The sequence below is a fragment of the Conger conger genome, chromosome 4, assembly GCF_963514075.1.
Source record: "Conger conger chromosome 4, fConCon1.1, whole genome shotgun sequence".
Classification (NCBI taxonomy): domain Eukaryota; kingdom Metazoa; phylum Chordata; class Actinopteri; order Anguilliformes; family Congridae; genus Conger; species Conger conger.
This window is the reverse complement of record NC_083763.1, coordinates 46,514,957-46,532,450: the sequence shown is the minus strand read 5'-3', so window position 1 is coordinate 46,532,450 and position 17,494 is coordinate 46,514,957. Positions and strand designations below refer to the sequence as shown.

Sequence of the window (17,494 nt, the reverse complement as noted above, 5' to 3'; positions counted from 1 at the left end):
ACTCTATGTCCGCCTTCGGCACCGCCCACCTTGCAGCCAGAAGAAATCCAATCGCTCGGCACATAGTTCGTTGGAGCTAGCCAGCCAATCAGAACAGAGGTTCAGTGATATTAATTAGCCTTAAAGATGGTCACTAAAACAACCTGTTCTTGGTAAAGCTCATGAGAGGTGCTTGTAAAACAGGAAAGATTGTTTTTGGTACCTGCAACCACACAAACATCTTATGGATATCGGGGCCTAAAATAAAACCCTGGAAATGTGTACAATATGGTGTACAAGTGAAGTATTTCCATGCATTCGCAGTCAAGGGTGCTAGTAATTCTGCAGCCCACTGTATACTAGAAGAAAAACACATTGTGAGCCCTATCTTGTGGATGTTGGATACCATACTGCTGGGAACTCTTGATAACATGGTGCATGAGAAGCAATAGTCATTCAATACACCTATATATTATACCTATCAGGCAAAGAAGTACTCGATATCCAAGGACTAGTCGGACACCATCAACTATATTTAGTGGGTTTATTTCTGCGGAAAGACCACAGTACACTTTCACTGGAATGGTCAATAGTCCACTGAAAATAGGAGAAGCACCCAAGTTTGTGCTACTGTATACACACAAGACAGATTTTTGGCACCTTCCTTCATTGCCTAAATCACTTCTGCAATATTCTGACTGCTATCATTAGCAGTGATATGGGAAAACAGGAATGTCTGACTAACAGAACTGGAACATTGCCCTTAACAGATCACCAAGCAACTTTGTCTTCTGTCATCTCAGCTGCACATCTTTACATGAAACCCAATGAAATATTTCAGTATAAGAACTTAAGTGGAAAAACACTTTTTTTAAACAATCATCTCAAGACCAACTACCATTTAATGGCACAGGCTCTGTGAGGGAGTATTGGCTTGTATGTCCCACAGCGATATCGATGTGAATCGCATCTTTTATCGGCTAAGCAACCTCCCTGTAACTAATATGACTTACAACATGAGAACAGGAAGCTAAGCTGGTTCAATAAGTCAGAATGATTTCCAATGATAAAATGTCTGACTGGTACTTAAGCTCGCTTATATAGAGTAATTTCACTCACTGTTTCAGCCTGGCTCCTCTATCAACACAATTATAAAGTATACTCTAACCAATCAGATGCTGGCAGTGTTCTGTGCAGTATTGATCAGTCAGCTGACTTTCTGACTTTGAGAAAGTAAGCCATTAAAAAGTAAAGGGACAATTTTGAGGGCATCAACAATTTTCTTATTTATTTATTTATTTATTTATATATGGCATTCATATGAGGTAGAGGTACCCAGGAAAGGGTACTCTGTGACATCACTACTGGGGCGGGGCCAGAGAAAACCGTAGAAAGCTTTTTACAGCTGCAGAACACTTTTCTACCAGTTTTTATGACAAAATGACAGCAATGTCGCAATACCGGGGCATGTATTAAAATGTGTCACTATAAAGAAGGCATACAAACATGTTTACAGCTAAAAGCAATGTGATTTAGAGTGTCATTAGAGAAAGCTAAGGTGTTGAAGAGCTGCTACAGCACACAATTATACTATAGGGAACAATAGAGGGACTGGATGCTCTTTTCCTCAAAATAACATTTTGTGGTTATATACGATACTTCACACTGCGTTAGATACTCTTATCTTGGTCCGAGGGGGGGGGGCATATTTTTGTTCCAACCACAATTACAATCCCAGAATTTTAATAGAAATTTTGAATTGCAATTGAAATTTGGAATATTAATTAACTTTTTATGTTTTGATATATTATTTACCCTTTTAAGCTACATTGTGAAAAATAACTAAAAAATAAAATGCATGCCATGAAGAATAAAAGTCCCATGTTCACATTATGCTTAGTGTGCTAGATTGCAAACTATTACATAAAAAGAGGTACAAAAAAACTAAAGGCCTACACACATCAGTGCTCTCTTCCCGTTTTTAGTATCTAAAATGCTGACAAAACATTTTAGATACCAACAAGAGCAGTGACCTAAACCCCCCCCCCCCACCTCCTGTGGTCAGCCCTATCTGTTCAAATGTAGCAACGTCATTTGATAATTATGCAAAAACATACATCATGTTATGTGTGAAATCGTTTAACCAACAGCTCGAAAGAAATATCAGTTAGACTCTAAAATATGCATACACAAATCGAAGGCTCCAGGATAACATGAAAAACTCAAAAACACGGACAATGCGTGTGTGTAGGCCTTTAACTGATCAAATTAAAGATTGAGGTTATCATTCGGCTACTGTTGGGTCTTCTGGGAGATCATTTCCCTTCAATTTTTCCACAAGGACATTGTAATGCCGGTCATCCTCAGTGACCAGACAGACCTGCGGCCAGGCTCCATTGTGGTCATCAGGGTAGTAGGTAATGAACTCCTCTGTGTCCGTCTTATATAGCCGGTAAGCCTGGATAGTGTGCTGTAGAGCATACCCCAAAAGAAACATCTCCACCTGTAGAATGAGAGAGGCAACTTCAGTTTAATTGCAATGGCGCGATTCTTACTTGGCCACCTGCAGGTAAAGAGAAAAACTGCAAATTATTATTAACTTGAGTTCTTATTGAGTTACGAGTTACGTGTTACGAAAATGATTGGGCTGTACCTATGATGCATGCCTATGATGCATGCCTTGAATGGTGCTACTTACACCATTCACAGTGTCCTAGAATGACAGTCCTTACGAGATAACCAAGTGATTTGTCTTAAGTGAATCATACGAGTCTGTACATTTAAAATGAACAATTTCAAATATACAATTTCTATTATATTATTAAGTATCATAGACCTTTCAGCTACAAAAGACAAGAATCTTACCATGAACCTACCAAAAAACATTTGGTGACTTAGAAACAGGCACTGAAAGTAGTACAGTAAAGTAAACATTTATCATACCGTGAGAAATGAGTAAATAGATCTTTTCATTTAATTTTAGAGCCCCAAAAATGATAGTTCCACATTCAGTTTCGTGGACATGCTCATTTCTTATCTTTATTTCAGCTCATAAATCTCCTTTTTCATGGCTAGCTTTTGCGTACTTTCAGCTTTCATTTATGGCAATAATCATGGTCAGAATTCTGTTACAAACAGTCATTTGTTTCTCGGGCTGGGTTCAAATGGATTTGAATGATCCAATATTGATTCATAAAATCCCAAGAAAGATCTTTCAATATATGCTTTTTTCCGTGAATGTGTGAAAATGTCCAGAACCCACAGAAGTATGAGGGGAAAGTCAGTTCATTTCGAGACTAAACCTCAGTTGAATCAACAAGCATGGCGGGAGCTGTTCCACTGAAGCCACTGCTGCCAAGCTGAAAGGCAGGTATTTGGATGCATTTTGGATTTAAAAATCATGATAAAGAAGAGCTGGACTAAAGCAAATCCATATGTATGCTGTGCAACATGGAAGTGAAATACTGATATTGAATCGGAAATCGAATTGGGTTCTTGTGAATCAGAATAGAGTCGAATCAGAAATTGAATCGAATCGGGACCTTGTGAATCAGAATCGAGTCGAATCAGAAATTGAATTGAATCGGGACCTTGTGAATCAGAATTGAGTCGAATCAGAAATTGAATCGAATCGGGACCTCGCGAATCGGAATCGGGACCTCGCGAATCGGAATTGGGACCTCGCGAATCGGAATCGAACCGAATCGGGAAATCAGTGACGATACCCAGCCCTGTTTGTTACACGTCAACTTGCAACCAACTTCAAGCCCTCCCGCAACCCGCCGGAAGGTTCCGGCCCACAACTGGCGCCGGGGCCCACCTGCTCTAGGCCGCCGCTGAAGCCGACGTGGCTGAGGTGGTTGGCGAGGAATGCACCGGGGCTCTCGGAGTCATCGCGGGCGAAGAGGAGCCAGCAGAACACGGGCACCTCCTCGTCGCGGCCCATGCGCTGGTACAGCTCCACCGCCGAGCTCAGCATCAGGAGCTTGACGGCCTCCAGGAGGGCGTGCTCCTCCTCGCCGCCCCGAAAGAGCGCGTCACACAGCCTCTGCCTCTCCTCGGCATCGCCCGCCTCCGCCGCCTCCCGCCACTGTTGCCGTGGACGAACGCATAGGCCCAGCCGCGGAACCGAGACACGGGAACAAACACAGCTGTTCAGCTCGATCAGAAACCCAGTAATGTACACATTTGTATGAAGGCGGAGAGGAAGGCGTATGGAAGAATACACATGTGGACATGCGAGGATGCGCTGCTAAAGTGCTTTCTTTTCCACCTCGGCTTTCTAGGTGCCTAGCAACTGCTACTTTTGTTCCACGCGACTACCGAAGATGCCGTCTCCCACTAGCAAGCAAAGCATTAGTCGGTTATTAGGGTTCATAAAAGCAGACAGAGCTTTTAAATTTACAGTGAAGTCAGCGTACACATAATATGACAGAGACACTATTAGAGAATAGGGAATTCAAAACAATCAATGGAGCATGTCACACTGAATGCTGACATTTACCAGTCCGACTGGATTAGCATACAGACAAGATAGTGCTATGCCATACAGATATCATCAATGCAGAAATACTGTATGTCAGCATTAGTAGGCAGCCAGCGGTACAGTAGCTGTGGTCCCATCAGAGGCACATCATTGAAATAATTACGTTTTGTTTCGTAATACCCATTGAAGCACCACGGGGCAATACAAAAGGACCCTCCTTAGGTCCTCAGTTTTGTTTTTTTCCTCCTCACGATTCATTGTTGAGCTCATTTAAAGTCTAAACTCCAGTATTAGGAATAGCGTAGGCAGCTGAGACAAACCAACCAAACGACATTACAAGCTAGCTTGTCCCAAGATGGCTGCACCTTAGTGACAGTAAATACAGGTCAACTTTGAATGTAGAGCCATACCTTATCAAAGGTTAAAAAAAATCTAATGAAGCAGAGTCATATGACTCAAGTCATATGAGTGCTTCACATCCCCATCAAATTGCCCAACTGGTTCATATCCCAGACAACAGGTACAGCGAGTCATCTGTGTCAACTTCTGAACAATTATGTTCTGAGTCAGAGACACACCCTGCTGCTCTCAAAGACTAGGATTGCATACCATCTTACTATTCAGGATGTCAAAATAGTGTTATTATGCCTGAAACCATAGCTGTATAAAAGTGTGCTCAAGGTACCCGGATGCCACACGACATTCAGTGAAATATCAAAATGTGGGAACACTGGACACTATCCTGGTATGAGTATCCCACAGTGCATTGTGCTAGGTTACTACCCAAGCAAACAGATGGGGGTGTTCAAACCAAAGTGGCGAAAGAGTTTAAGAATGACTTTTAACTTTGCTTAGCGGAGTTAAAACCATATGTCATATGGATATATTTATGTTTTAAATCTTATTTTCTGTTTTCCTTACACAAGGTCACATGAACTAGCTGCCGTCATCAAAGTGTTGAAATTGGCGGCGTTGTATGACAACATAGTATGTCCAAAAATCTAACCTTTTGCTCGTATACTAAAGCCGGCAATGGATTAATCGGATTAAACTGAATGCCTCTATCATAGTAAAAGGTACTCTCCCTAATCTAATCCTTGGTGTAACACAAAGGGAGATAGTACACAAGAAAGAGATGGCGTCAAGACAAATGAGGCGCACCGTTTTCTGGAGGAGATTCAGGTGACGTTTCAGTTGCTCAACAGCGCCCTTGTTCCCTCCTGCCTCATGCCCAAGGGGAAACTTCCAGCCTCCAACTAGCTCTATCTCAGCAGCCAGATTCTCTGGCAACTGTGGAACAAGAACATGAGAACTCTGAAGACTCCGGGGAAGGCTTCTATACAATAACAAAAAACAACTGTTTTTTTTTTTTTTTTTCACCTGAGCTGGTAAAGTGCTCATTGGCACAGGTCTATGCCAGAGGAGACAAAACAAAGCAACTGCAAATTCCAAACAAAATGTTCTGCACAGTATGTTACACTCCTTTCTTTACCTTTGCTCCTAAAAACAGAATTACTCAATTTCACATTTTAAACATTTTCTGCAAACTAAAAATAAGTAAAAGATTACAAACATAAGTGTACCCTATATGGAAGGTATATTTTACTGCACCAGGTTTTTGCGAAATGCAAAGAAATTCCAATTAAGAAATTATAATTTCAAAGGTCACAGGAATCCATCCATGTACATATTGACGAAGATACAGCAGCAGTGCTATTTGGAACTTTAAGACAAGACTCCAGATGCATACAACATCATACTTCTGCCTTCCTAAATGTACAAATGAGCAAGTACTAAACCCAAAATATGTCTAAAGTCACACATTACAAACAACTTGGTTTTAACTTAAATGTCTGTCAGTCTGTCTCCCCCCTCCCAAAAAAAATGATTGCCTCATACCAGGGTGATGTCATCATCCTCAATCCAGGCCGGGAGCTTGTCACTGTGACAAAGGATTTGGTAGAGTGTGGCCCTCAGGGCGCAGTAGTTATCACCCCTGACTCTTTGCAGGCCCTCAAAACTCTGCGACAGCACAGAGTACCCCTAGAGGCAAAACAGGTAAGAACCAGTCAGCCGGTTACTCAGTCATATGATCCATGCAAATGGCTCCGCTTCTTTGCTATAACAAGTTCATGCAAATGTGACACAGCGTGATCAAGGGCGTAACCTCGCGCAGTTCTCAGTTTTACATAACACAATGCAAATCATTTGCCTTCAAAAAATGTCTAAAACAATCAGGAGGGAAAGTACAGAGAGAGGTACTGAGGTGCATGCACAAAAACAAAATCTTGCAGTTCAAAAAGAAAGCACAAAAACAGCTCTGAAGTGAATATCACAAACATGTAAAGCGAACATCTCTGAAGTGCAAGTGTGGTAGGTTATTTTGAATTATATTTGTTGAATTTTAAATGTGATCTTAGTTGTAAAGTGAAATCCTAAATTCACTTTGGCTTATTTAGCAATGAACAATGAAGCATGTTTCTAGCTACATAAAAGCTACATAAAAGTGTTACAGTTCAACTTAGTTCATGTTTAAAATTAAATAAATATAATTCAAGAAAACTGAACGAAGCTACCAATGGCAAATCCTCAAGTCTGCAACAACAATGACCACACATTTCCGTTACTAAGCCACCATTTTGCGTTTGTATGCTGCAATTACATTTCAGAGGCTCTCGTTTTTGCAAATGTATTCTTCAGTGCTGCCTGCAATTCAGAGGCAATCATTTTAACTATGCTTGTGATTTTCACTTCAGAGCTTTAAGTTTTTATTTTTGCCTTTCGTTTTTGTCTTTTGTACTTCAGAGCCACCATAGATTATTTAATTCCTGAACACCTCGATATCTACATACTCATGGTCCTAACATCCAGCAGGTTTACTTGTCTTCATTATTTCAATTTAAGTGAAAGAAAAGAGTTAATACATTCACTCAAGGCCATTTAACAAGGCTAGGGTTGAATTACACTTTGAACCTCTTACCTCTGAAGACCAAAGGTGAGGAGTCATTTTATATGGTAAAACACTATAAAACAAAATGGCTCACAGATGATGTAGAAACAAACCTTTCTTATGATGGCACTTGTGGCTGTGTTGCCTTTCCACTCCCTTTGACAGTAAGCCAGAATGTCCACCCCTGGTGCCACACTGCTCCTGTCCTGAACCCCAGGAGCTGAACCCCAGAGACACAGAACATGCACAATTCATTCAGCAACACTTCCAGCACATCAAAATGCATGTCATACTTCCCAGTCTACCTTCAAGCATGCCATGGGTCCCACTGACAATACACAGGTGATTTTACATTCCGGCAAGCTACATTTCAGTTTTACTCCTATTTCCCCTGCAGTTTTGACCATTGATTCATTTCCAGATGAAATGACTCTCCTGCTGAAGGTGACAAATGACTATACAGTAGCTGAAATCATAAAGGGGGAGACAAAATGGAATCAAAGTTTCAATCAAGGTCACTCCCCCCAGGTCTTCTATCTCTGGCTCAGACAGACCCTAATGATGAATAGGCTACCCACAAACCTTATCCATACCGCAGGGCTGCCCAACCATGTTCCTGGAGATCCTATACAATTTCTTTTCAACCCTACTTTGGCATAAATGATTCTAGTAATTAGCAGCTCTATGAGATCTCCAACTGTTAAATGAGGTGTGCTTTTTTAGGGTTGGTGTGAAAACCCACAGGAATAGGGTGCAAAATAGTCTTCAAATAGTCAGGAATACAGCAATGCTCTAGCACAGTGTCCTTCCAAAAATCATATTTCCATTTACCCCTTATTCATGCGCCATTTTTAAAATGCAGTGGTTATGTACTGTGTGAGCATGGCATTCTGTTTGAAATCTAGCAGTGTTTTCAGGGAAGTTAAAAGTACTTGAGGAAAAAGAGGAGAAACCTACAGTGGGGTCCAAAATTCGGAGACCATATTGATTTATTGAATTTTGAATTATTTAATTATTTTTCATGTAATCATGGAAATAAACAGAAAGTTTTCGAATTTGGAAATAAATGAGTTACTTCAAGAACCACTTGAATACCAACAAATAGCAAGGAGTGCAACCACCTGACCCCATTGAACATTTATAGGAACAATTAAAGAATGACAAAAGCCTAGCATTCAGAAACATCACAAGATGCTCTTTGGAACATTGTCCAAGACAACTTGAGTGCATGTGGCCATTAAAGCTGGGGGACATACCAAATACCAAGAAATTCTGAAATTTGTGTATATTTTTCAGACATTCAACTTTTCACTCAAATTGTTATGCTGATAATATCATTTGTAATGAAAACATTCGTATTAAATTAGAAAGGAATGCAAAATGCATTTTCACTCATGGTCTCAGACTTTTGAACCCCACTGAATGTGTTTGTAGAGGCTAGCTGCCTAAAATGAGGCAGGTCTCTTGAATGGGAATGGCTCACGTGTTATCTGGAGCAGAGGCTCTGTCTTTTCAAGCTGGACAATCTCCTGTTCCGCACAGTATAGGTCCTCAATACTGAAAAAGGCAGGAAGAGGGTTGAAGGGCAGAGAAAACACTGAACAGACTCCTTATAATTTACTTATGGAATACTTTCAATTAGTGCCCTCCATAATGTTTAGATTTTCGATTTGCAATCAAAAAATTCCCATGTGGTTAAATCTTGGTAAGCCTATTGTTTTCACACCCCTTTCTCAGCCTCATAATTGACTTCCATTGCCACAACTCTATTCCTCATGTTCACAAATGCAAATAACAGACTCCAAAGGCAAACAAAAGTCCAGAAGAGATACTGAAAGCTCTCTAACACCTGCACCAAGAAAGCGATTGACATAAAACTTACTAGTCAGAAACACCTGTGAAGCCATTTGTCCTAAACGTTATGGCACCCTGAAATGGGGGGACTGTATAAAAAGGGCTGCAATTCTGACAAATCGTTTGATATGGAATGTCTTGTGACTTCTCCTTTCAATTGACAGTTATGCAGAATGACTAAAGCAGAAACCAAAAAAAGAAACATCAAAGACCAAATTTATGTTTAAAAAAAACTTGGGTACACAAGACTTTTGCACAGTACTGTAAATACCCTCACATTAAAGGCAACAGTCTGCACTCAACCCTCACATTCAGTTTCATTTAAAATCCAATGTGCTGGAGAACAGATCCAAAACAACAGAAACTGTACCTCTGTCCAATTACTTACGGACTGCACTGTATATCCCCAAGTTTCAGAGCCTATCAAAAAGGCAGCAAGTATGAACATATTGAACAGTCAGTCATTTAACATTTAACCTCCACTATTTATTTGTATCATTCATAAAAATTAATGGATATGGAACGTCCGTAAACGCCTAACTGAACCAACTGAACCAATTGAAACACCTGTGGCAGTTGAGAAACTCTGTGTGGCCACCCAGGAATGTGAACTGCTGTTGTCACCTTTCTCGAGGTACAAGCTCATCCATAAGGGAGGGCTCTGTAGCTTGGTTGGGTGACATGATGCCATGGATGTCATCATTCACATCTGATGTCTCTCCGACAGCTGCTGGAACATCCACCTCCCTGGTTTGTTCTTCATCCTCAGACTCTCCATCTGAGGATAAGACCAGCTCTGTAGCGTCTTCATGTGCTGGCCTGTCAAATGTGATATTGCATTTTTGCATTCAACATGTATAAAAATTACTGAGCATGAGATACCTTTAACCTGCCAACAACAGTAAACTTCACTTAAAAAGATCAAATTCTATTTTAGCTAATAAGCTTATAGCTATCTATATTAGGGTCAGAACATTTACTGAAAATATAAGCATATTTGTCCCTGCGTTTACTTCAGTACTAAAATAAAAATTTAACAGCAGTAGACCTGCTGAAAGGGCCACTGAAATCACAGAGCATTTTCTCTGGCGTAGGCTAGCCAGTGTGACAATGGATAGAATAAAAGCTTGTTTTTTTACCAGGCATGGCTTTATCTGCCATCATTTTTTCCAATGATGTTCTTTCTCAATGTTTAAGAATCTGCAGGCAAGGACTTCATTTCTTGCCTTAATGGTCCCACCCCTAACATAAATGCATACGCTCCTTCTGAATCATCTTTCTTTAAAACTATTTAGGAAATTCCCTTAAAGCTATATTGCGCTCACATTTACTGTCATGAAATCAAGGACAGCAATTTGTTACAAATGCCATAAAATAAAAGTAAAAATGTCATCAATATTATTTCAGATGTCACGTTTCAGATGTCACAAAAGTATGACTTCAGTACACAAATAAGTTACTGGTGAGGACAGAGCAACAAACCCAGCAGGCCAAAGCACTGGATGGCACAATACAACTTACCTGGAGAGATTTTCCATGCAAGGTTCATGATCGGTTGGTGGGGAGGCTTCATCAGGGAACACTGCATTAGAACCTACAAGTCCATCAACAGACTTAGGGGTTGAGTAGTCTGCCTTCATGTCCTGGGTCCCAGGTAAGGGCTCTTCTGACTGCAAAGATGGACTTTTGAGGGTGGGTTCCCCCACCTCCACCGTCTCCATGGTAAGGGAGGGTTCTACCACCTCCACCGTCTCAATGGTAAGGGAGGGTTCCCCCACCTCCACTGTCTCCATGGTAAAGGGGGGCAGCACTGCCACTGTAGCTTCAGGGTCTGCATCTTCTGGGGGCTCATAATTAAATGATGTGTCCACTGCCTCTACAGTCTCACTCTCAAGTGAGGGGTCTACTGCCTCTGCGGTCTCATTCTCAAGCAAGGAGTCCCCTACCTCTCTAGGATCATTCTCAAGCAAGGAGTCCACTGCCTCTGTAGGATCATTCTCAAGTAAGGAGTCCACTGCCTCTACAGTCTCATTCTCAAGCAAAGAGTCCACTGCCTCTACGGTTTCCTTCTCAAGCAAGGAGTCCACTGCCTCTACGGTTTCCTTCTCAAGCAAGGAGTCCACTGCCTCTATGGCTTCATTCTTAAGGGAGGGGTCCACTGCCTCTACAGTCTCATTCTCAAACAAGGAGTCAGCTACCTCTGTAGGCTCATTCTCAAGCGAGGAGTCCACTATCTCTGTAGGCTCATTCTTAATGAAGCGGTCTGCATCTTCAATGGACTCATACTCAAACAAGGCGCCTACTGCCTCTACAGTCTCCTTCTTGAGGGAGGGCTCCACTACTTCTTCCGTCTCAGTGGTAAGGGAGGGTTCCACTTCATCTACCTCCACTGTTTCAGGGGTAAGGGAGGGTTCCACTTCGTCTACCTCCACTGTTTCAGGGGTAAGGGAGGGTTCCACTTCGTCTACCTCCACTGTCTCAGTGGTATGGGAGGGTTCCACTTCGTCTACCTCCACTGTCTCAGTGGTGAGGGAGGGTTCCACGTCGTCTACCTCCACTGTTTCAGTGGTAAGGGAGGGTTCCACGTCGTCTACCTCCACTGTTTCAGTGGTAAGGGAGGGTTCCACTTCCACTATCTTCTCAATGGTCAGGGAGGGCATCACTACCTCTGTAGGCTCAGGGTCTGCACCTTCTGTAGACTCATACATAAACAAGTTGTCCACTGCCTCTGCAATCTCATTCTTAAGTGAGGGGTCTACTGCATCTACAGTCTCCTTCTTGAAGAGGGGGTCCACTGTCTCTATGGTCTCCTTCTGAAGTGAGGGGTCTACTGCAGCTACAGTCTCCTTCTTAAAGAAGGGGTTCACTGCCTCTACAGTCTCCTTCTTAAATGAGGGGTCTACTGCAGCTAAAGTCTCCTTCTTGAAGAAGGGGTCCACTGCCTCTACAGTCTCCCTCTCGAGGTAGGGGACTGCAGCTGCTACAGTCTCATTCTTAAGAGAAGGGTCTGCTTCCTTTATAGACTCACTCTTGAGGGAAAGGCCTATTCTGCGCACATCCTCAAATTTTGCGGAAGAAGACAGTTCACTCTCAGATCTTTTTGCAGTTGGTTCAACTTGTAGGTATTCTAGCTTAGGGGGGTCTTCGACATGTATAGTCTCAATTTTGGGGACAGGATACAGTACGTGTGCACTTCCTGTCTCTTCATCTTCTACATACATCAAATTGATCTCCTGATTGTGGTCTGGTGTGTGTCCATCTTCAATTTTAGGGAAGGAGTCTTCAGGGCATTTCTTCTCATCCGTCTCCAGATTTGGCACTTCACTGCCCACCTCTTGGTTTACCTGCACAACTGTCAACACATTGTCCACCTGCGCCTCACTTCCCATTCCCCTGTTGTGACAGACACAATGAGGAGACATTCAAACACAACATAATTCTAAATCAATGTAGTGTTCATACATGGCACAGATTACATTGATACAGGATTACCCATTACATTTACTAACACAGTAACATTACAATATGTTAGAGTATGTAACATACTCCAAAATACACCAAAAGGCGGAAGTATCTGAGAGGTGAAGGAAATGCTTATAGACTTACCAATGCTCCAGGAACAGGGTTAATTTCATTTTGTTCTTGTTTATCTGACTCCAAAAGATAAGTTAAACTGCTCCTCTGTTCTAACAGTTCAACAAAAGTGTGCAGTACAGAAATAGAATGACAATGTGTTGCAAGAATTACAAGGTGTAATATGAATGGCAACAAGCAAATGGTGCGCAGGAGGTCGTATCAGCGAGTCTCCTCGAACCATTCCACGTTTCCCTCTATATACCCTGGGTTTACAAGAAAACAACAAATCATCAAATAAAGAGTCACAAGAGGGCAGTTACAGAGATAACATCAGCTGGACCATTGTTGTATGTAAAACAAACCTGGTTAACCTTTGCAGCACAGCCGGATGCTGACTCACAGGTAACTTGCATTACCTGTGGTTTATTCCTACAAGATCTTTATTCAGCGAACAGTGTACAACACCGCCAATGACACCAAACTATTTCCCACAACAAGCTATCTAAAGACACTAAACACTATGTGGAAACCCCATGATCTATACAGTACTATTTCACCTTAACAGTTCTGGGAGCATTCCACTGAGGTGGCAGAATTGCGCAGAGGCAGCACAATGATGGGAGCAATAGTCCTGTATTGAGGAGCACTGTCTTTTCATCAAACCTTGCTGACCCTGCGTCAGCATGGTCAGCACAGTCTGTTTCCTTTTGGGGGTCTGCAGAGAGGCACACTTATGTAAAATGCCCTACTGGGAATGGGGGTCATTGTGAACTACAATGTGCATAGCTCAAAGTCAAAATGAAGCAGTAACAATTTGAATCTTTTATTGCAACGGTTATCCTAAATACTTAACAGTTGTATCACTCTTATTTTTAAGAAGCAATAATAATCCAATAATCCAACCAAAATAAGAGGGTACCTCATTAGAACATGTTTTTTTCCCCCTGTGTTACCTTTCCAAAAGATTAAACATGAGACTCATCATAGGGGGTCGATAACTGATATGCAAAAAACTGATAACTGTTATGCAAAAAATTAAAACATTACAAACTGTAAGAATTTATCTTATATCTATTGATTAAAGAGAAACCAAAAGCTATCAAACAAAACCAAAACCAACTGGGACTAAGGTGCTCTTGGTATGATTGCAACCAGTATGTACAATATCACTGTGATACCAGGAAATGAACCTTGCATTTGACATACCTTCAATAATCCCATTAGAATTTTTCATGATAAATACAAATGGGCTGGAGTTTGTTTGGGCTTCGAGTTTGTATATGAATGTGAAATGAAACAGGACACCTTTCAAAATGGAACAGGTTATGTTTCTAAACTCTGTTTGGGAACTGATCTCCAAAGCTGACCAGTGTGAAACTACTCTAAACCCATATATGGGAATGGGGAACCATCGTGGCCTTCTCTGTCTTCAGTGAAACCCAAAGAACAATTGATAAAATGAAAATTTGAAATGTATTAATATTATCTGAAGGGAAAAAGAGTAGTCAAGATTTCTCCTGATTACCACTGCCATTCAGCTGAGAGACAGGTGAAGTAGGCAAATATATAATATTTGTGAAGGGTGTGACAGTGTTATTTTAATTCTTCCCAGGCCATCCAAGTTTTTGTGAAGGTATAGGGCATTTTACATAAGTGTGCCTCTCTGCAGACCCCCAAAAGGAAACAGACAGTGTTGACCATGTTGACATAGGGTCAGCAAGGTTTGATGAAAAGACAGTGCGCCTCAATACAGGACTATTGCTCCCGTCATTGTGCTGCCTCTGCGCAATTCTGCCACCTCAGTGGAACGCTCCCAGAACTGATGAGTTGAAATAGCACTGTATAAACCATGGGTTTTCCACATACAGTGTTTGGTGTCTTTAGATAGCTAATGTTGTGGGAAATAGTTAGGTGTCATTGGCGGTGTAGTACGTTGGTTGCTGAATAAAGATCTTGAGACAGCATTTGGAAATAAACCACAGGTAATGCAATAGCATTGGTAAGTCTACACACGTTTCCTTCACCTCTCAAATACTTCCGCCTTTTGGTGTATTTGGGGGGTTCTAATGTTGCTATAATGTATGATAGCGCAGTTCAGAAACTGATCAGGTGACATATCCACAATATAGCATAGTATGTTCAGACACATACAGTGTCACAAGGCAACAGTGAAATTATAGAGCTTGCTAGTTATCCTTGGATTCATCGGGAATAGAAAAACGAATAATCTTCAGCACTGTATTGTCCACAACAGTGGAATGTTACGCATACATTGCAGTGTTTGTTTGTAAGAAACATTCCAACATATCCACAGCCTATCCAGGGTATGGTAGCAAGAATTCACAAAGTTTGAACAGAAGGTCTGAAGTAAGAAAGTCCTTACTTTTGCCTTATCACATTAGATATAAAATAGAGAAGTGATAAATTCAGCTAATATAAACACCTAGCTAGCTAATGAGCAGTAGCTATTGCTCACCCTAGTTCATTATAAGGTTATTATCAGCAATTAGCAAACTGGGAATATTCATGAAACTGAAATCGAGTGAACAATGGTGGTATTCATGAAACATCTGAGAGTGAGAAGTTAGACTAAAGTAAAAAGAGTAGCTAAATAAAACCTCAGCTTCCAAACTGGACCATTCAGGTAAGTAGTCCTCAAGCCTCTTGCTGTGCTATCATTTTTCGGAAAGCTGATGAGTTTTTGAATAAAATAAAGGCACTGCAATTGAATCGTCTTGATTATTCATTGTGACATCAATGGCAAAGCCCTTACTAATGTGACAGAGCATCTTCTGGCAACAGTGCAGCCATGATAATCAAGCAGGAAGTTATTTACAGACATTGTTCAGATAAAATATTTACAGTAGCCTAACCGGTTTATTTAAAAACATTTTTTTTAAGTGAATCACTATCAAGTTTTTTGATAATCAAAGGTAAATAATTGGATTGATATAAAATTTAATGTAATACTTTGTATGTACATTTTTTCAATCAGTTTAATTTCATTACATGAGCTGAGTGCCTTTTTAAACATGAATATATTGGTCTATGTTGCATTTCTGACACCCACTTAACACCGTATAAGGGCCTTCCTACAAGCTTATGCTAGATTGTGAGAGGCCTATGCACCAAAGGGAAAAAAAATAACAATACCCTTTGTATTTGAAAAGGGACTTTGCAAATACAAATGAGTGTGTAAATTGTTTATAAACAAGGCATATTTGAATTTTCTCTTGATCATTTAAAAAAAAGATTTGTGAAAGGGACAAGAGTTGGCACCAGACATTTTTCAATAAGTAATTGTTCCACCAGTATGTCCATCCATACACGAGCTTAATGCACAACATGGTGACGTACTTACAAAGACTCATTGTTACAGTATAGCTGCCTGATTCTCTGGTTATGCACAGCTACACGCATGTGAATCCATGTAAAAAATAAAAAACAGCTTATGAAAAGGCTGGTGGTATAACATAAAATGGCTTGGTTACGCTTTATATTATATTTAATTTCAGTTAGGTCACATTTGGTGAATAATCATAGATAAATGCACCCATGTGACTCAGTCATTTACCTGTTTTCTTTGGTACAATTTGAGTCTTCATCTCCGTGTTCATTCGTAAAACCTCCTTGCACCCCGTGAGCCTCTTCTTCACTCCCTTTTGACGAAGAGTCGGCGTCTTTGTTCGCGCCATCCAGCAAGCTTTGTGTTTCTTCGGTTTTTTGCTGTTTACAGCAAGCGGACCCCATTTCTGATCAGTTTATTTGCCCTTGTTTAGTAAACATAAAAATCGAGGCCTAGGGCATCCACAAAAGGAAAATCATATGCAAAGCCATATCCAGAGGTAGTCCTTGTGACTGAAGAAAGGAAACACAGATTCAGACATTCATTCACCAACAGGTCTTCAGAACGACATAGACTACTATCGTCGAACGGTAATATTTATAGCAACTTATTTGCTTTGATTTTTTACAGTAAATACTGGTGAAATACTGTTGTGTTCAGGCTGTAATGTTCAGTTTCTAGATCTGTGCAAAGTAGGCTAGCTATTATATAAGGCAGGCGTGGAATGTAGAAGGCGTAACAGAGATGAATGTACAGTAGCGTACACACGCGGTGTAATATTAGATTCCAACTGGGCGCGTTAAATAAAAGAATAAAGTAAATCGTCCTGTAATAATAATAAAAAAGTTGTTGGCTAAAACCAAAATGCCTTCAATTTGTTAGACGAGTTCCGTTTAAAGAAGCATGAAGGTTAGGTTACTCATTGTTTACATCGAGCTGGTTAGTCAGTAGCCTAATTTTGTAACCAATCCTACGTTGATGTTATGACGAATCAAATCAGAATTTAAAATGTAACTGACAAACTAAGAAATTATTGCACTTTACCTTGAATTTATTACCTTACCTTGGGCCAGCTTCAAATGCCTTCGCTCGAGAGACACTCGCCTACATGACCATGCACACCAGGAAGTTTTGTGCACGGAGTTTCACTTTCCGTCTGCACGAAAATTGGCAGTTCCGCTTCTCGGTGAACAAGGCAACGTTTCATATTTTTCACACAGATGGTCGTTCCCTTGATATTTTAATTGATCAGGAAATAGCTTCTGTAAGATATCCAATGTCAAGTAATGAACTTGCTGGAAAG

At 40.8% G+C, this 17,494-nt stretch overlaps 1 protein-coding gene across 2 annotated transcripts; it reads right to left on the bottom strand.

Moving 5' to 3' along the window:
* Positions 1-509: 509 nt before the first annotated feature.
* On the bottom strand, positions 510-17,395 carry LOC133126211 (uncharacterized). Of its 2 annotated transcripts, none has more exons than XM_061238172.1 (10): positions 17,255-17,395; positions 16,420-16,703; positions 10,791-12,662; positions 9,894-10,088; positions 8,899-8,972; positions 7,529-7,635; positions 6,365-6,508; positions 5,627-5,755; positions 3,800-4,069; positions 510-2,482 (listed from the first exon to the last, which is right to left on the bottom strand). In XM_061238172.1, exons 2-10 carry the CDS (start codon positions 16,593-16,595, stop codon positions 2,264-2,266), a joined length of 3,186 nt encoding a protein of 1,061 aa, XP_061094156.1. In that variant the 5' UTR covers positions 16,596-16,703; positions 17,255-17,395; the 3' UTR covers positions 510-2,263. The 2 variants fall into 2 exon arrangements, with proteins under 2 accessions (XP_061094156.1, XP_061094155.1); XM_061238171.1 differs by having other exon boundaries at positions 17,236-17,371.
* Between the last annotated feature and the right edge of the window lie 99 nt (positions 17,396-17,494).